The 21,692-nt window shown below is 42.8% G+C and overlaps 1 protein-coding gene across 1 annotated transcript in view; it reads right to left on the minus strand.

The window, feature by feature from the left end:
* Positions 1–21,692, minus strand: part of WSCD2 (WSC domain containing 2) — a 1,121,035-nt gene that overhangs the window by 461,662 nt on the left and 637,681 nt on the right. Inside the window, exon 4 of the mRNA XM_078667416.1 lies at positions 11,040–11,154. Coding sequence (XP_078523542.1) covers positions 11,040–11,154 — 115 coding nt within the window. The remainder of the gene's footprint in view (positions 1–11,039; positions 11,155–21,692) is intronic.

A 21,692-nucleotide genomic window follows, 5' to 3' on the forward strand; every position in this document is an offset into this window, starting at 1 on the left:
AGTATGATATTTGACAGCCTGTTTCTTCAGGAATACAAAGGAAATCCGTGCTGGATGGCACACAAAACAAGCATTTGAAATGCCATAGGTCTCGCATTACTGAAAGTTTGAGTTATTGGCGTTGCAAATAATAATGCAACGACAATATCTCAAACTTTCAGTAATGCGAGACCTATTGCATTGCATATGCTTTCTTTTAATAAACGTGTTTTAGACCTTGTGTTATTTGTTCTTTTAACCTACTTAAGTTGTTGATCTTTGCAGCTGCCCGTGACTCATTCTTGCACTCTTAATGCTGTCTAAAGGTAAACCGTTATGCTTTGCAGCAGAAAGAAGGCCCTCACACCCAGGTGGGAAGCCTCCGATGCCCTGATCTAGCCACTAAATAGTTGTGCAAGTACTACACTTGCTTCTAATTCACACATCGCCAACAGATTTGGAACAGGATTGTTGTGTTGAAAAACATTCATACTGTCCATAGTATGAAAAAAGGCGCACAACATGTGTTAACCTAATTTGCAATTCCACTCTGTCCTAATTTTCCAAGCTATTGGAACAGCCCACGTTATTTAACGCGCACACGTTTTTGATCTAGGCGCCAGTCTGTTCAAGCAGCCCCAAGCTAAACTATAGAGATGCACTCTATGACCTCTATGACCATAAATAAAAAAGACTACTTATCAATTTACACCCATATAGCAAGAAGCAGCAGTAGCTTGAGGGTTAGCAGAGTAACAGCAATGGCACGTCACACATTCAGACCACTCACACTTAACATGCTAAATATAAAAATCTCATATTATATCCCTAACCTTTTGACAATCGTGATAAAACTATTCAAGCAATACATTAAGCCCTGCATATGCAGCATCTTGGTGTCTGAATTACCAGGCATAAAATCAGTACACCAACACGCGAGTTGCTAATCATACCCTCAAAGAGATTGGGTCGATGGCCCAGTAAGATAAATCAAGTCAAATCAAAATTAGACGTACACTTAGTCCAGTTAGGCCACACAAAGTGTCCGCTGGGTAGAATGACCTACTGGAACTCCAGCACAGCCAAGAAGGGCGAATTACACTGCTGCAAGATAGCAGCTGCAGCAGCTAAGGGCTGAAAACAAAGCGGCTGCACCAGAAGTTGTGACGCGGCTGCACCTGAAGTCATGCAGAAACGCATTAGCAGGGTCTGCAAATGCTTCTAATGATTCAGAGAAAAGCATTGCTTTGTCTCAGAGGGGGACGTGTGCTCTTGCACTTTCCAGGCCATGGGCGGTGTCTTGCCGAACACAGCCTGCGGCTATGGAAATAGTATGTAAAATAGAACAAAATAGAACAATCGGGCGCAGTGGTTAAATAAACGTATGTGTGTGGCGGCCGATAATGTGGGAAGGCATGGTAATAAAAAAAAGAAGTAAACCGGTTGCACCTGAAGTTGTGGAGCGCCACCTTAGCAGGGTCTGCAAATGCTTCTAATGATTCAAAGAAAAGCATGGTTTTGTCTGTTGAGAGGCGGACGTGTGCTCCTGCACTTTCCAGGCCATGGGCGGTGTCTTGCTGAGCACAGCCTCTGACTACGGAAATAGTATGTAAAATACAAGCGGCAGTGCCCCTGTAAATAAAAGGTACATGCATGGTGGCCCATTAAGTGGGCGCCATGGTAATAAAAAAAAAAACTAACAAGGAGAAACACGAGAGACGGCCTGCGGCCGTCAAAGTGAAAGTACGGCCGGCGGAGGGCATTGCTGTGGGGAGGGGGGAGGAGAAATGCGACACGCCGGGCAGGGGAGGGGGGGAGCGGGGAGAGCGGCATGAGGGTGTGAAGCAGCAGGGGCCTTTGAAGTGAAGCTAAGCTTCACTTCAAAGGTGTGGGAGGAGTGCTGCTGGTGATTGACTGGCGATTTGATGATGTGCACGCGCATTTTAGGTCAATGCGCTTGCGCATTGACCTAAAAGCGCACGGGCACAGCATCAAATCGCCAGTGGAATCGCCAGTTAGGTAAACTCTCGATAAGCCCCTATATATCTCGCTCCCGCTCAATGCGCATGCGCATTGAGATAGGTCGCCCGACCTAAAAAGGCCGGGGAACCAAAATAAAAGTGCCACCCCTTAGTGAAGCAGAAAGCTAAAAAAAAAAAGTGGTAATAGGAAAAACAACAGTAATAACTGGCCCATGAGTTTTTATAAACCAGCTCACACACTGGTCACTCAGACCAGTCCATCGGGCACTACCCGATTGCCCTATAGGCCAGTCCTACCCTGATGGGCATCATAGAATCAGGAGGGATTGCAGGGTTATGTAATTTGAATGGGCAAAAAAACTAAAAAGTGCACCACTTTTCTTTTTACATTATAACTCTTTAGATTTTAGGACACAGGAAGATCAAGTGATTAGCCCGAAATCACACACTTTTTTTGTCAAGTGCGGAAACTTAGAACCCAGGCCATGCAGTTTTTAACATCAACAATTAAGCCACTAAATCCTAGCTCTGCCCTCTTAAATCTGGTCCCAGAAATAATGAGATCGATGGTACTAGTAGCAACACAACGGGAAAAAAGTTAATGGTGATTGCAAGTGGAAACCTAAGAGCAGAGGATTTATCAGGGTAATGGCAATTATGAGGCTGATTCTCTTAGTAACTCCTCATTTTGAACCAGAGTTTCAGCTAAAAAGTCCAGCTGCTGAAAAAAGCGAAATCTCCTGGAGACAAAAACAGACCTGCCCCTTTGGGATTAATAGGCAGGTGATAATGAGGCTCTATCTCACTTTTCCTCCTTTGCTCCCGCCCTGACACCCCTACCCTCATTCTCTATGTGAATATTGTGGGCTCTGAGGGGATCCAACAGTGGCAAGGACGTAATATAAATGCACACTTGAATTTGTAGCCAACACGAGGATCCTTGCAATCTTTTTTCTCTGTTCAGGGTCGAGCCTGTGAAAGCATGCGGTAGCGCACGTATCACACTTGCTAGATACTGCTGTTAACAATAAGCATTGGCATAGCCAATAGGTCTTGCCTTTGGGACCTTATAAGTGTTTAGCCATGAAGCACATTCTTCTGACATCAAAGTTTGTGATAAACCATCTATGGTATGCTGGCGCTATTACTACCAGGCATTAGTTAAAGTCTTTTGGATGTGTTGGCTTGTGTATTAGTTCGAGAGGAAAGAGCAGAAATAACTTGAAGAACAAGCTGACACCCTTGGTAAAATATTTCAGCCTTTAGAGAAAAAGATTCCAAGAACAGAAAAGACATCCTTGTTGTGCAGCTTCACAGCATTACTATGCACATTGTGACTTGTATTTCACCAGCAATGCAGGACTTGTGATATGTTAGTACCAAAAAAGCTCCTACAGTGGCACCAGAAGTCAGATGGTTGTTTATTGGTGGTAAATATTAATCAGATAACCTTGATAACCACAAGATATGTGAATATTTAGGGACCGTCTGTTGAATACCTTGGTTGGAAGTATGAATTCCACACATATTTTTATTATTTTAAACTGTCTAACTAGAGGAACGTAGAGGAAAAATAATTAAAACCACCTCCCAACACCTTTGATAAAGATGAATAAATTCACCTCTCATACTAAGAATGAAGCTCCCTACTTACACTCATTCAAACGAAGGGGGCAGAGGAATTTTGAAGAGCACTGTTTTAAGGGAAGCAAGAACCTGGCTACACTTTGGCGGCTTTAGAATTAATTAAATATACAACTGAGATATAATTGGGGGTAAGTTGCTATCTACTCTAGCAAACCCAGGCACCCTGATGAGGACCTAGAACTTGAAGGAGCCATACTAGAGGATGCAGTGTACAGGTGGGATTCAGCACTGGATGTATTGAGCAGTTGTGAGAAGGGTGGAAATTAAATGCCTTGGGACGGGTGAAGCGTGTAGGTGAAAGCATAGGGAGATTAGTGTGCAAATAGAGAGCACAACACAGGGAAAGGGTGGGGATGAGGTCTGGATTAAGGGCTGCAGCTGCATCTTTTCGAACTGGTGAACCGGGTTGGAGTGATGGTGTCAGTTCATTACCCTGTGATTCTAAGCAAGTCACTTAATTTCCTCGTGACTTTAGAAAAATAAAAGTGACCTTGTATACTGTATGTGTTGCTCTTGTAAAGCGCTTTGGTCCCTTCAGGTCGAGTTCAGGCTATATAGATAACTGTGAAAAACCAGTAAACATCATGTGAAAATGGACTAAAAACAGAATAGTTTAACATACAGATGCCACTTGCCTCGAAGCGCCGCCCCTCTAGTCAGGAACTGATTGAACCTACCTGTATGTGACTTAGAAGTTACCTTTGGAAGTGTGTATAACAAGTTGCTCCAGCTCTAGTATAACAATAAAACGCAACTCTGATCACATTTTTGGAACATGCTGGCCCCACAACTCCTAATTAGACACTGCACTTCTGATGCAAATTAATATTAAGCCGCCGGTGAGGTGCCCTGAACAGCATGTTTGTATGCAGCAGATTGCTCCTTGGGCCAGGCTGCAGTAAATATGGTCTCTGGCTCTTTGTGCGCCGTTACCGCAGTGCTTACCTGGGCTGGAGCTGCAGGGGTTCAGGATGAGTGCTCTGGAGAAGCCCGAAACCATTCAAACTTTCTGGTGGAGAACTAGCTTTGGTGGGTGGGGACTCTGAATGTGCAGTCTCAGGAGTCAGGGTTTTACCAGGTGGAGGGCGGGGAAGTGTTGGTTTCTCTTTGCTGGCCACTCTTTTTGGAGAAGTGTGTTTGTATTTTTATTGTTATTTAAAATGAAATATGAATGCCGTGTGTGTTTAAAAAAAAAAAATTAATGCCGTTAGTGGAGCACGTTTGCTATCGAGCCAAAGCAAAGTAACCAGTGTGTTTCTCACCCAAAAAATAAAATGCCAATGCTGTGTGTGTTTTAAAAAAAAGGATGCCATTAGTAGAGCACATTTGTTTCTGAGCCAAGGCAATCAAAGTAACTAGTGTGAACAAAGGAAGCCATCAGCTGAGAGCGAGCCAATGCAAATGACAATATTTACAGGAGGGACAGCCTCCACTCGGCCTACCTATTCCAAATCTCTTTTGAATGCATTGATTGCTCAGTCCTCAACTTACGGATTATTTGCGTATTACAAAGTGCACTAACTTGGTAGTCTCATCAAAAAACTGCACTTGGGAGTGGAGGGTTTGCATGTGTGAACACCTAAAGTAAACACGCAGGAGTGAGGGGGAGGCAGGTGCAGCCTGAGTAGAGGGTGAAGAAAGACCAAGCATGGCAAATGATGCGGCTGTGAACCTTATATCAATTTATTCCTCGAAGTAAACAAAACACGAACACTTAACATGAGCAAAGGCAGGCCAACAAAAAAGAGTGCTCTCAAAATACCCTAAATAACCTGAAGAGTAAGAGCATATGTAACAGGGGCAGTCCTCATGGGAGGATACAGAAGTCCAAAAGGAGGGACTACTAAGTGTATTCACCAAACAAAAGCTGGCATTTACAAAGGACAGTGAGAGGAACTGATGAAAAAGATGGGCGGCACTTGAAGCCCATATTGTAGATACAGCTTGTCTCGAAGAGACAGCGTGTTTGCGCTGCCTAGGCGAGAACTAAAAAGGGCTTGGACCCCGCCCATTGCTCACCCATTTGTGGGCGTGTGTGGCACTCTTCCTTACAGCCTCGTAATTCATCACTGCAAGTCTAACATCACTTTCATTCCTCTCTCTGGAGCAGGGACCAAGCACTGATTGATTCAACTTAATCCGTACCTGTTCAATGCTCCCTCATGATTGAGGTACTATTTTGCTCTTTTTAACTTTTAGTGCCACGCAAAAAGAAGACGTATGACTGGCAAAAACATGCCTAGCAGCAGAAACATTATCAATATTTATTTTCTATAGTTAACTTTCTTTGACTTTGCCAAGTATTCTTTTCTCATTTTGCACTCATGTTTTCTTTTGTTTTTGCTCATGGGCGCTGTTCTGAAAAGATGGTAAATATTGCAGACCGACATTGTTTCTTTCTTATGTGTAATTTCTGGAATAATGCTTTAACACATATTCGTGCAGTACACCCCAATATGTCCCACTCCAATCCACCCCACTCCAATCCAAAACAATCTGCCCCACTCCAATCTGCCCCACTTTAATCTGCCAGCTCCAATCTGCCCCACTCCAATCCAAAACAATCTGCCCCACTCCAATCCATCCCATTCCAATGTGCCCCACTCCAATCCAAAACATCTGCCCACTCCAATCAGCCCCACTCCAATCCAAAACAATCGGCTCCACTCTAATTCATCCTACTTAAATATTCCCCACTCAGTCCACATCAATCTGTCCTCAACCAATCTACATCACTCCAATGCAAAACAATCTGCTCCACTCCAATCTGCGCTGCTCCAATCCGCATAACTCCGATCCAGCTCACCCCAATCCACCAACTCCATCCCATTTCACCTCACTCTAATCCTCCCCACTCCAATCCAATCGACCCCACACCAATCCAATAGACCCCCCATTAACCCAATCCACCCCAATCCAATCTACTGCACTTCAATCCAATCCACCTCAACCCAACCCAAACCAAACCAAACCACTCCCTCCCCAATTCACCCCAACAATCAACCATAATCCACCCCAATCCAATCCAAAACAATCTGGCCCACTCTAATCTCAACCAATCACATCTGAGCCACACCAATATGCCCCACTCTAATCTGCCCCACACTAATCTGCCCCGCTCCAATCCAATAGAATCTGCCCCATTCAATCCTGAACTAACTGCCTCACTCCAATGCACTACAATCCACCCCATTCCAGTCTGCCCCACTCCAATCCAAAACAATCCGCCCAACTCCAATCTACACCACTCCAATCCACCTCACTCCAATCCAATCCACTCCACACCAAACAAATCCACCCCAAACCAGCCAAATCCAATCTACCCCCCTCCAATCCACCCCACACCTCTACAATCCACCCCACCCCAACCCAACCCAATCCACAGAACCCCAAACTAGTTCATCCTCCCCAATCCACCTCATTCCAATCCAATCCAACCCACTTGATCTAATCCACCTCACTCTAATCCACCCCACACTGTAATGCAATCTACTGCACTCCATTCTACTACACCCCTCTCCAATTCACCCCTCTGCATTCCACCCCACCCTACACCATTCAACTTCACTCCATTCCACCTCACACCAGTCCATCCCACTCCAGACAACCCCCTCCAATCCAAATCACCTCAATCAATCCAATTCACCCCACTCCAATCACCCCACCTCATTGCAATCGACCTCATTTTAATCCACCCACTCCACCGCAACCCAATCCAACCCGCCCCAATCCAATCCAAAATAATCCACCCCACACCCCTCCAGTCCACCCCACCCCAATTAAATCCACCCCAGCCCATTTCAATCCACCCCACTCTAAGGGGGTCATTATGATGGTGGCGAGACTGCCACTGACAGGCTGTCGGTGGCGGTGGCGGTCTCACCCCCATCGTGACCACCTTCACCGCCCGCCACATTGGGATGGTGAGAGGTGTGATGGCGGTCGGAAAAACCAACTGCCATGAATCCGATGGGCTCCTTGAGCCCACCAGTGTGGTGGAGGGGCTTGCAATCCCTGCATTGGTGGCAGTGCCTACCAGGTACCACCGTAGGGACTACAATGTCCTTCTCCGCCAGCCTTTCCATGGTGGTTCACCCGCCATAGAAAAGCTGGCGAAAAGGGACATTTGGGCCCATAGATGGCAACCTTTTCCCCCCTGGCCCTAGGTTGTGGGCACTGGGCTGCACCTATGTTGCCCCCTACATGTCCCTGCACCATGTGGCAGGCACTGAATGGTGCCTGCCATGTAGTGCTGGAATATATGTGGTGACCCCTTTTTGTCTTGCGGTGTGCGATGCAGCCAGCAGCACACACTGCAATACAAAAAATAGGCAATGTGACTGCCTCCGTGGTGGTTGCATCATAATTTCTACTGTGGGACTGCTGCCTTGTAGGCAGGCAGTCCCAAATAGGAAACTATGGCAGACGAACTGAAGTCTGTCCACCATCGTAATCAGGCCCTAAATTACCCCATCCAGTCCACCTCATTATAATCCAACCAAGTAATCCAATCCACACCACCCTACTTCAATCCACCCCACTCTTCCCCAATCCAGTCCACTCATAATCCAATCCACCCTACCCAATCCAATCCACTCCACCCCACCCCAGTACAATTCACCCCACTCAATCCAATCTATCCAGCACACCACACTCACTCCAATCCATCCAGCCCACCACACTCCAATCCACGCCAGTCCAATCTGATCCACCCCATCCCAATCCACCCCACCCCAATCCACCCCACTCCAATCCAACCCACTCCAATTCAATCCGTCCCACCCCACTCCAGTCCACTCCACTCCAGTCCAATCTACCCCGCCAGACTCCAATGCATGCCACACCACTCCAGTACAGTCTAATCCACCCCAATGCAATCCAGTCAATTCCACCCCACTCCATTCTATTTCACTCCACTCCAACCATCCTTCTCTAATCCAATTCACCAACCCCAATCCAATCCACTGCATCCCAGTCCTATTGTTTCAATTGAATCCACCCACCCCTAACCAATCTAATCCATCGCACTCCAATCCACCCACTCCAATCCAGCCCAGTCCAATCCACTTCACCCCATTTCAACTCACCCTACTCCAATCCATTCCACTACATCTAGCCCACCCACTCTAATCCATCCCATTCCACTCAATCTAATCCAATCTACCCCAATCTGATCCACCCCAAACTACTCCAATCCAATCCACCCCACTGCCTCAATCCACTCCAACCTACACCACCCAATTCTCCCTCCACTCTACACTGCTCCACTCTACGACACTGCACTCTGTGACACACTGTTCCACTGAACCACTGAACTCTACTCCCCTCTACTCATCTCTATGACACTGTACTCCCCCATTCCACTCTACAGCACTCTATGACACTCTACTCAAAACAATCCAATCTACAACACTCTACTCACCCCACTCCACTCTAGAATATTCCTTGCCACTATCTTTTAGTCATGCTGAACGGCAGCCACAATAGTGTACAACATAGCAAAAACACATTACCAAAGCCAAAATATCTTGCATAGACGAAACCTATTGCCTTTGCCAATGCTTGTTTTTTTTTTTTGCTGAAGGCATCTCCCAAATTATAACCACATTTAGAGGCCACACAACACTACCAGAAACAGACAGGAGCTTCATCACAATTTTATATCAGTTGAAAACAACCCCAAAGTCGAATTTTACACTAATAGAATTGCACAGTTTCAATAACACAAACAATCTGTTACAATATGGAGAAAATCTTGCCTTTGCATTGAAATGTTGCTATCAGTGTCAAATCATATAGGTTATGTTACTTTCTCCTCTCAACTGTAGTCCTTAGCAGCTTTAACCTGGACACTCTTCCTTGTTGGTATTTACTATGTCTGTGCATAGATACCTTAGCACGAATCCAGACACATAGGGCCAGATGTATCAACATACCCTTTTGCGATTTCTAAATAGCGATTTTTAATGAATCGCTATTTAGAAATCGCAAAATGGTATGTATGTAGAAATCGCTATTTTTTTAGCGATTTCTTAAAATTCCTTAATTGCGATTAGCAAATTGCTAATCGCAAATTGAGAATAATTTCAAGGGTGCAGGGGTGTCTCAAGAACACCCTGCTGCACCCCTGAAAATGACATGTGTGCGCATATGGCGCACATACATGCCCTAAGGGCATGTATGAGCGTCACATGCCACCTATACAAATTGCATAAAGTGCATTTGTAAAAGAAATCGCAAATTACCACCAACTACAAGTTGGTGGTAACTTGCGATTTCTTAGCCTAAATTCGCAATTCTTAAATGGTTGATACATTGCATTTAATGCTTACGCAATATTAAGGAATCACAAAATTTGCAATTCCTTAATATTGCGAGGCATTTTTCTTCATACATACCATTTTACTATTTTTTAGTCGCAAACACTGTTTTTTAGCGAATCGCAGCGTTTGCGACTAAAAAATAGCTTGATACATCTGCCCCATAGTGACCCGAAAAGCTCTACAGTGGGATGGATTCAGAACATCACATGATCAATGCCACATACCCTTAAACATAAATATTTTAGTTAGGAATTTGAGTTTTTTTTACAGCAAAAGGATAGCATCCCTCACCCACTTAGATTCATAACGGATGCAACTTCCCCACGTATTTGTGTATAGATCTGTTACATGTTATCACAATATTTATAAAAGGTTTTAATAGTACTTTAAGGCTAGACCGCATCCGCCCAGACGAGCATAGACTAGAGAAGCAATATTCATTTAATTGGCGATAATTTCTTGCAACTATTCGCAGCAGTTTGACCACCTATTTAAAAGGAGAGAATAAACTTATTTCAGAAGGTGTATTAAGTGAGGCCTGCATGAATGACAGGTGTCCTGCAATCCCTAAACCCCATTTGTGTACTATAGGAAGTGACTGGCTTGAAATAAGCAGGAATACTAGGAACTAATTTACCCTTGCTGGAAAGTAAAATACAGCCATCTTTGAGAAGACAGGAATCCCCCTATACCCCCGGGCCACGGTGCCACTGCACTTGCTGCACTAATGATAGCTACGCCCCTGGCTAGAGGCAGCGTGGATTTCTTTAAGAGTAAACAACATAGATGAGTTCAATTCTGAAATGTACTTGCCAGCTAGTACTTATTAGGTGGATTTGAAATTAGAGTAACTTGTCAAAGTCCTCTGTTCTACTGTTCCCATTCTGAACACAAGTCCTCCCCTGACCTTTTCATAATCGGATCACAATTATTTTAAATAACGGAAAACCATTGACCGTCATGCTCTGCCTGGCGAACAGACACTTTAAAGCAAAGGAAACAGAAAAAAACACATTGGCTAAGAAAACAAATCTCCGGACTTGACAGGTATAGAGTTTTTGGGACGTGATGGAAATTAATGAAGACGCCATGTCTTGTGTCACCCTACCGTTCGGCACAGTTGTCCTGGCAACGGAACACTGTCATCTTTTTGTAGTCAAACAGGGACACTCCTCGGAGAGCTCGCCGGTGTGTGTCATCCACGAAGCAGCCAATGTATTTTGCTGAAAAACATAGATTGAACTCGTTAATAATTCAAAGGCCCGAGTCCCAGTACACCTACTTAAACCCGGGCCCGCGGCTACCTATTATTTTTCACCTTTTCGCAAACAATTTGGTCCTGTGGCCTAAAAATTCTAAACAGTGCGTAAGAGGGCCTATAGCTCTTTAGACTCCCAGAGAGACAGGAAAACTGTTTAAATATTAAAACCTTTTTCAGCCTTTGATTTGCCGACAATGTCTTAATCAAAGAACATTCTTTTTTACACTCGTACACAAATGAGTCATGCACCAGAAACTGGATGTTAACAGAAGCACATAATTTTTTTATAAAGCACAAAACAGGCGTAAGAAAGGCTTACAAATGGAAAATGTCGCAGGTCTTGACTTTTAAGGTTTCCAAGTTGCAAAGTTTCACCCTTTTGTTTTACACTCAGGTTCTGAGTAGATGTACGATATGTTTCGCTGCTCAAAGAATTTCAGGACTACAGCAAGGAATCTGAGCATGACACAGTTTTGCATAGATTCGCAATTAATCAGCAAGCAGTTACATATGTGTAAATGCACATGGAGTACATGTATAGGCGTGTAAAGTCTTAGCAAAAGTGGATTTTCACATGGTAAGGTTTTCAAAATTGGGAAAACTATATCCCCCTTCAAAAACCCCTTTGCCAAGAACCCCAACAATTCTGAGGGTTTTCCCACCTAAACCTTCCACGACCCCTCGGAATAAGAATCTATGAGTGTCATTGTCGGAGTGCATCTCTGATGAATAAAGAGAGGGGCTGTGCTTTCGAGATTTTGGCACACACACAAACTCATACATGTGTCTGAATTTGCTAAACGGCCAAGATTTTCCATCCTGCAATACCAACTCCCCAACCAACCTTGAGTAGTGGGTGCAAATTTTATTCCCATATAATACTGCATCAGCATATGTTAGTAAATCAGTTGACAACTGTAAATTCATGTTTTATAAAATACATTTGTGACTGACAAATCATGCCATTTTATTATCTAAGTTGAAGATAGATGGACACTGATTTGAATATGTACGAATTGTGAATATTCAAAATTACTTTCTAAAGGCCTGGTTTAGGTGTGGCGGACAGTACAACATCCGAAAAATAAAAAACTAACACCCCCCAGAGTGTGTGGGGCACTTTTTGTTATTTCTTATGTTCCCGCCACCAGGATTTTCCTGGCAGTGATCGACAGAAAAATCACAACAACGTGCATCCCAAATAGGGCAGGCTGTGTAATGTCCTGTTGCTGATGGCCCCTACTCTGTCAGGCCATTAGAGGACGCTTTCTGTCAAAGGATCCAGCAGGAGCTACATTGCTGGAGAAACAAAGTACTTCCCACTTCTAAATGAGGTGAGCGGGCCTTAGGTTTAGCAGACAGGGTTGTCCAATTTGTTGGACGATCGAGTACCATGTCCTCTAAATTCAAAATACCTTTTACACAAACCAGTTTCCAAAAGGGCTGTCATATTGAGGACAATCTGATCTGCTTAGCCCACATGATTGAGGATACTCTTGCAACAAAGGGAAAATCGCTATTCTTGGGATTTATTGATTTCCAAAAGGCATTCAATATCGTTGTCCATCCCAGGCTTTGGGAAAAATTGCTCAAATGGGGCATCCCGCAGTCTCTATTGAATGCCCTCATCGGGCTTTATACCGATACCTGTGTAAAAATAAAAGTTTCCACTGGTTGGTCTACAACCAATAAAATCATGACCAACAGATGCCTAAAGCAGGGATGCCTTTTGGCTCCTTTATTCTTTAATTTGTATCTTGCAGACTTGCCTGAGTGGCTCCCGTTCTCGAACTTTCCCACCAAGAATCGCATCTGTTAAAATCCAGTCAATGCAATACACAGATGACACAATTCTCCTTGATCAAACTCAGGTGGGCCTTCAACGACTTTTTAATTCCCTGGCATCGTATTGTGAAACAAATGCTTTGGAGATCGATATTACTAATATTAAGGTGTTGATAGTCTCGAGGCATCAAGCAAGACAGCGCCCCTGGTACATCGCTGGGAAACCTATAGAGGTAGTTGTCATATATAAATATCTTGGAGTTTGGATAGACCATAGAGGGAGCCCAGGTCCGCAAGGTGTCGCTCGCAGCCTGGAGGGGGCCTTCGTACGAACTATGAAAGCTCTCCATTCTCCAGACTTCACCCCATTAATTAAAGTGATATGTGCCAAATTACTATTCACTATAGCTTTTGGCGCCATTACTTTTAAAGATAAAATGTTCACCTGGTTAGATAGAGTGCAATCAGCTTGTTTTCGCAGAGTGTTTCACCTACCCAACTCGACCTCTCATGCCCAAATCCGTATGGAGTTCTGCCTGTTTTCCCAACATTGGATCATGAAAGCAAGATTCATTGCCTATTGTGCAAAAACTAAAATGGCTCAGGACTCCACACTAAAGAGCTGTATATGGTCACTGTTAAACAACCCCAGCACTTCCTGGAATACATTTTTAATATTCTGCTTGGGCGCACTAGAAGCTCATGAATTATGGGCAAGCTCGCTGCCCATAGGGATGGTTGCTAAAGTTTTGACTAAACAAGCAAAGATCCTTTCATTGGAACACGATGCATCAGCCGTGAAAAATCTATCCCATAGCAGTTGGGCGTCAAAACGTTATGATCTTAAAACCTTACCGCATTATCTGTCATCCTCTATGAAGCCAATGTTGAAACACCAGCTAATGAGACTACATTTTGGCCTAATACCCCAGATGGGGTATAAGTATGGACGGAGGTATAAGGCAGATACACCCTCTCAGGGTCGTTTTTGCAGCAATGGGGAAGAAAATCTAATACATGCTTTGTGCATCTGTAGAATCCTACTCCACTTTCGAATTTTTTGGTTGTGCCCCATCTGGAGAACTCTCAATGAGTGGACATGCAAAGAAGCCCTAGAGGAGTGTATGAAGGGGGATTCAGCTCAGATGGCCGCCCGATTTGTACAATTCATGATCAAGATAAACTCAATTTTACCAGTAGATGTCCCCCATGAACCACCGCTGTGTTAGCTATGAACTTCCTCGTTTTTCCTTGACAGACACGAAGGATCCTTTGATTCCTTCTGACATTACAAGGTCAATCCCTTGTCTCACAATTAACCTCCACTTTTGAAGGGCTAAGAAAGGTTGAGAAGTAGAAACTACAGCAGTTAAATAGGGTTCTAAAAGACATGGTAATTTTATGCACAACTGTCACCGTAATGATAACTGAAAGGAGTCACAGAAGGGGAGCATCAAGGGTAACAAAAGACTGTCCACGAGTAGCAGCTGGTACCTTGACAACTTCTAATTGACAACCATCATCTTAACCAAATGTCTTGTAGAATGTAAGGCACAAGAAATCAAAGTGGCTGACCATTCAATACAACCTTTCAACATATTGATGAACGCAAAAACAAACATTTGCTGGTAATTGAGAAGTCTGGTAGTTCTTAACTTCAGGAGTGGGACTTTGATTCTAGAAGAAGGGTCTGTTACTCCAATTCCTGTGACATATTCTGTATTCATGAACCCCACCTATTTATAGGAGCAGCAACACATTATGAAATAGGGGTACACGAAGTTACAAAGGTTTTTGCCTCAAAACTTCATTAGAACATTTTCAGTCTTCCGGTGCTTTGAAAAAAGTTGACAAGTTGTGTACAAAAATTGGTGAAATCATGCATACGAAGTAGATTTGCATGGGAGAACCCCACAAAGACATGTATGCATGTATTTTCTTGTGTAAAGTTGGGAATCTCACCAAACCTCTGCAGACTAGTTTGACTTCATTTATCTTTCTGCAGTATAGACTTCACATACTACTAATCTGAAATTGGTAAAGTTCAAATGCAGACCAACATTTAGTTGGCTTATATTTTGATAGTATGAAGTAGGACACAACAAGGTTTTCTTTAGGCATGCTGCAGTGAGGGGGGTCGAAGGGAATAACTACTACTCTTATAGAGGTCCTTATTTAGTGCATAAATATTAAGTGATCCTTGCTTCCCTTCAACAGAGTCACACCAAAGGCATTGAAGCATTATACAACCATCGGTAGACTATAATACACCTGACGGAGACATTTCCACTGGATACGCCCAGTAAACCTCCCAGTGGAAATCGGTCTGCAAATGGCACAATACCCTGCCCAGTTCCTTTTACTTCGTATACTGTACATCTTTATACATTTTGGATTGACCTTTCAATGGTACAATTTAGTGTTTCTATGATGTCACCTGTTGGGAGGACATTCTTTTTAGGGCATTTATCATTTTTCCAGCAGGTTACACAAGCATTCATTTTTTTATTTATTTAATAAACCAGTAAGAAAATAGTACAAAAGGTCAGGTTTAGGGCAATGTGACTGGTGCGGCCGCACTGGGTGCTGACCTGTGGAGAGGGGTGCTGTGACTTCAGGGGGGTGCTGTGTTTAGCAATATCTTATGGTAGGAGAGATGAGGGACACTTTTGCAGGTGGTAAGGAGAGAATCCGAGGAGGGGGTCATGAGATGAGGGGGCGCAAAAAGTGATTGTTGCACTGGGCAGTCGGTCTTGATAGTACATAAGAGCTCTTTAAATGATCTAAAATGTGTACTCACTATACCCTTACACATCCCAAACATGAGAGGATCTAGTCGCAATATCAGGAATCTACGAGAAAAAAATCACATAATTGAGGACAAAAGGCAAAGAATTACGTCCTTTTTTGCATATATCTGAGAGAGGCTATTGAGGGAACCTAGCAGTCTTTCACAGTAACCAACGTCTCTAGCATGGATGGAAAATCTGAGTAGACTAGAATCCTATCTTGGCCAAAACATTAATATTAAAAGCAGCCTTGGTGGCCCTAAAAAGTTTTACAATTATCGTTCATTATGAGAAGGAAATATTATGTAACCAAACAAGATTTTATTAAGGACACATTTCCATAAATCTATCTGGTTGATCTCTAAATCCCCCATATGTGACAACAAATATAGAATAGGCAGTACAAAATCAGCAACAGATTATGTTGGAGCTAGAAGCAATGCTAGGTAAATATGAGCTGGAAAGTGATTATAACTCAGCTCCAGTTCACATCAGCAACAACTAATATGGGCTTCACATCAGGGGCAACAGCAGTCTCAATATTATTTGAATGAGTATCTTCCTTTCAAGTGGGGCACCACAAAGTGCTGTTAGAAAGAGTTTACAGTGGAAACTGGTATAATGGTATGATTACACATATATATATATATTTTTCTTTTTGTCTGGGGGAATATGTATTTGCACTGTGGCCAACACCTTCCCTCACACCGACACCCAGCTTGGGGGTTATTTCTCCCCAGTCCCACTCTGGATACATATGTGGTACTGTCACTTGTAAGGGGCAAATACAAAGATGGGCAGTGGCAGGATTGATGGTGAATATGTCAGTTATCTTAATGACTAGACAAGCCATGGTTCACCTCTTTCAGTGGTCGGTGGGCAACTTAAGTTTCCAAAAGTGAAAACAACATGCCAATACATAAGTACATAAATGAAGTGATGTCCGTGGCATTGCAATATTCAACTTACAAAGAATGGTCATTTCAATGTTGATTTTTCTTGGCAAATAGCAGCGCAAAGCATGAAGATTATGATGACGAACAAATTTAAAATGTTCTACCCATGAAGTGGAGAAAACTCCAAATGGCATATCCTCAAACTGCACTTAGTAGTATGTGAAGTAGTACTACAGTAGTACTACTCACATACTAAAAAATTCTATTTAGTAATCCACAGAAAGAGGCCTCCGCCTCCCGGATCTTTTCTACGCAGAGAGGGAGCGATTTGGAAAATGGGGAATACTAACTACAAAATCGCAGGGGTGTAGAGAAATTTGAGAAAGTTTTTAGGGATGGACAGGTTGTAAAACTGTAATAATAACCTTAATGTAAAGTAAAAATCAAATTTGACTTTTAAACTTTTGGTAAATAGTTCAAAATATTTCAACACCATTTTTAACAAACTAATATATATGAAATAAAAATAAAAATGTTGGCATTTTTTTAAATTCTTATTTAGGAAATCTTCATAAATTAAGAAATATATTGTAACTTAATGTATAATACATATTTGATATAATAATGTGATGTACATTTTTTTATTAGTCCACTATTAATAACTCATTTTGAATTATTATACCTTTATATTATATATTAAAATATTAGAATAACTTTTTAAATAATAATAAACTTTAATATTATTTCCAATACTTTTCCAAAGGAAAATGTCAAGCACTGTGGTGGAGAAATCTAAGAGTACACTAGCTACATACTTTACCGGTTTTTGCCCTACCCTATGTGTAAGGCATATTATTTTTAGAAATAAATATGCACACTTTTCCAGTTTGCTTCTGAAAAAAAACATACAGAGCTGCAGTAATGTGGTGGCCCAGCTGGCACTGCAGTGTCATCAAATGTACTCACACCATGTCAACAGAATCTAAAATTACTATTTGATTTTTTAGAGCTGGCCTCCACCAGCCACCTCATCAGTTGGCAGCATGTCAATCAAACCGTAAATGATGCATTTAACCTTTGATTGCACTTCAGAGTGGGAATGTGGTTTACAACATTGTGTGAACACCCACAAATTCACTAGTTTTATTTTGAAAGTCATTCCTGCCCTTCTACGGCCACTCCAGGACACAAAAAGCAATGTTTTCGGAGAGTAAATTAAGCATTGTGATGGCAGATCTTAATTTTTCAGGTGTACATCATTCCACTTACACACTTTATTAGATTCGTCTCGAAAAGTTTTGCTTGTAGTATCGTTACAGAGGTTGCATTCGAGCGAGTCTTGCAAGAGTCCATTAGGTCTACAAGTTATTTGTCTGTTTCCCGTTTGTTTTTGGCGACTGGTTTGTCATTGCTGCTATTTCATCATTTGAAGATGATCACAGCACAGTGGTCGAAAGGTCAGGACAAAAAGCAGATTGAATGATGACATTTACTGTAATGGAAAACATATTTCTACTTCAGGCAAAGTGCACGCTCTGTTCCATACAAAATACTCTGGTGGAAGGGCAGATTAATAAAAAGCCTTAAAGATGTATGAGTGACAGGCTCCGAAGGGCTCCTTCAGTGCATTTCCACTAACACTTGGCAAATGTGAAGCCACTTACTGCAGATTCTGTTTGAGAAGGCTGGAAGTCAGAATAACGCTGGGCATGTAACAGAAATGCATTTGACATCAGAACTAAATTATTTTAGACACACTGATGTTCTAGTCCTTTCCAAGAGCTGTGCAATATCCGGCAAGGAGGTGCTCCTGGGTATTTCAAAGGCACCACCTTTGCACCTGTGCTGTTTGTAGCCTCACTTGAAAGGCACACGCTGGTGATTAGCAATTACAGTGTCCTTATGGGTTGAGTTTATAAAAGTGCTATGGGATGGCGAGGGACAACCTTTTCAGCTTTGGCATAATTACATTGCCTTGGCAACCCAGCACAGTAGTCCAAGGAGAAAGGTCATTTTTTTTGTTTCCTTTAAAAATGAATCCTATTTTCGGATTTCTTGAAAGCTCATTAGGCACAGGCGAAGAATGGTTACAAATTGCATTCCGTACATGCTGTTACGATTTCTGCATTGTCGGCTGCATCACATGCTTTGGCTTGAGGTCTTTGGTGTAGCTAAGAAACAGGGGTCCCTTCCCGTCATCTTCTGATTGCACAAGCTTTGCCTAATCAGAAACACGGATTTGAACGTGAATCAAGCATGGGCATGCTGGAATGGGCTATTTTGTTTATCAGGAATGCTTAATATTCAAAGTCCATAAGTGAAGGTTCACTTAAGATAAAAGGGCGAACCCTAAGGAGGCCCACAGACAAAGAAACTATGCAACAGCTACATATTACTTTCAATACACCAACGTAGTTCAGTTATGTAGAACGTTATTGACAGAGCCCTGTGCATGAACACTGTGATTAGTACTTGTGCTGTCATACTTTAGGTAAACTGGTGACACATACCTGCCCTTCCAGAATTGTGCATGGGTATGTGTGTAATGTATATCATAGTTTTTATACTGGAAGGACACCCATCTTGTACAAAATAGCATGATTTGGCATAGTTTAGAACTTTTTCAAGTTTGTATGTGTGCTGTTCATTACAGAACTCATGCAAAGTGTAGAAGCATTTGGGAAAAAGAAAACTTCATGGTGGATTCATAAGGGATACGTTTTTCAGCAAAGCCCTGTCTACCATTTACATTAGCTAGAGCATTGCATCAAAAAGCTTGCATTGTTGCATGGAAAGGCCCACATAGCACCCATGGAACACCCTTGGACCTAAAGTAGCTCAAAGTAACAAAAAGCTCCACTTTGTATTACTTAGGGATACTTTCTAATGCAAATCAGGATTTGTGTAGGAGAGTAAATTACAATTCAAGATTATGCACTGGGTCTCATCAAATTTACCACACTGCACTGGCGCAAAAGTGTGAGGAATCTGTCCCAAGGTTTCAGAACCAGTTTCATAAAAGGTACTTTTTCCATAGGGGTTTTCCCCTTGTCCTGTATTTTAATATCTGACTAGTTAAGGTTTATCAAGAACTATACTAGTCTGTGACTATGAGAGGTCATTATTGTAAAATTTAAAATATTCACAGTTAACTCCAAAATGTCATCTATTAACTTCAATGAACTTGATGGGGCTTATGTTTTTTTTCTTTCAAAGTTATCAAATCTGAAGCAGTCATGCTGTTTGTAAGCAATTAGGTTACTGGTTATCGGGGTAAAACTCTACTCCAGCAGAAACTAGTATCCTTGTAAAGGTCAGGTCAAAACAAATTCCCAAATTAACCTCTGCTCAAACCTCTAGTATCTTGGCACCCAACACTCAGGCCTATTTTAGATGAAATGTGTAAAGAATGTATATTGCACTTCAAACAGTAATACAGTGAAAACACAATACAATAAAAATACCACACCACAATTGAGTAAAATGTAATAAATTATTTGACACCAAATCAGCAAAAATCCAATCATAAGAACCAGAGATATGCTATTTTAAAGTTTTAGGTAAAAATAACATCTAGACGCATACAGCGCAAAATGTGGATATCTGGTCATGCCGGACTGAGACAAAATCACAAGCTCAGGCTGACCATGATGGAGTGCAGGCCGACTACAGGGATCCAGTCAGGCCTGCTGAACAAAAGTACCTTAAATCCTGCTTGGGGAGCATTGCAAGGTCCTGCATTGAGGATGCGTCATTCAGCTGAGGTCTGGGTCAGGGATGCATCATGCAGCATTGGGTCCAGGGAGCTGTAGGGCTGTGATGCAAGTCCTGCTTCATCGTCGAGGAGGCAAGCTTGTGATATGAAGTCCAGCATTAGGGTTGCGTTGCTCACCGGGTGGTTCTGAAGAGATTGCGAGGCTTGTGGTGCAAAATCCTGCTTCTTTGTCTATGCTGCCATTGATGAGGGGCTTACTATGCGGAGGTCTGGGTCAGGGATGCATTGTGCAGCAGCGGTTTCAATGAGGCTTCACGTACTGCAAGGTGGATGCAGAGTTCTTCCACTAAATAATCCTCATACTGGAGATGATACATCAGTTCCACTCAGGGTTGCCCTGCGTAGTAGAGGAGATGCATCAGTTCTGCTTTGTCCACAGATGGGCTGCAGAGCACCTACAGGCCAACTTCCAAGGGACCAGGACTGGGATGGCATGACTTGGCAAGGTAGAAATCACAGTTGCAGAGTCTAAGTACTGGTTACAAGAGACTAGCCCTTCTGACAGGTCCTGGGTACAAGTTGCATGTCCAGTACTTCTCAGCCAGGTAAGTAGGCAGCAGGTCAGCACAGCAGTCCTTTCAGCAGCATGACAGTCCTTTTTCCTGTCACAGATTTCCACAGATCCAGAAGTGTGGTGAAAAGTTAGTGTCTGAGGTCCAATATTTATACCTGGTCCCTCCTTTGAAATAGGAGAAGCTTCTAGACAATTATTTTTGAAGTGCTTAGGTTTACTGCCTCCCCTGCTGTGACTCCAGACTAACTACAGGAGGTATTCAATCCTTTGTGTGACAATAGGACACTGTCTATTCAGGTGTAACTAGGACTGTACCTAACTCTACCCTCCCATCCTGCCAATGACAGCCCATCCAGGCACACCACAGCTCTCTATTGCATGTGGCTGTCTAGGAGGAATGCACAAAGTCCACCTGTAAACTACACCCAGTCATGTTTCCAGAGAGGCTGCATGCACTAAATGTCTAGGGCAAGAAAATGCTGACTTTCTAAATGTGGCATTTACAAAATGTCATTCAAAATCCAACTTTACCTTAAAAGAGGATTTTTCATTACAATTCCAAAGACAGTAAAAATGTAGGCCGTTATTATGATGATGTTGGTGGAAAGTCATCCGACAGCTCGTCTGAGGCTTTCCACCATATTAAAATCATAGGTATTATGATACTGGCAGTCAGAGGGAGACTCACGGGGGAATTCTGCTCTGCTTCCGATGGGCCCCTAGAGCCTGTCGGGACGGCGG

This window comes from Lissotriton helveticus, chromosome 11 (assembly GCF_964261635.1).
Source record: "Lissotriton helveticus chromosome 11, aLisHel1.1, whole genome shotgun sequence".
NCBI classification, from domain to species: Eukaryota; Metazoa; Chordata; class Amphibia; order Caudata; family Salamandridae; genus Lissotriton; species Lissotriton helveticus.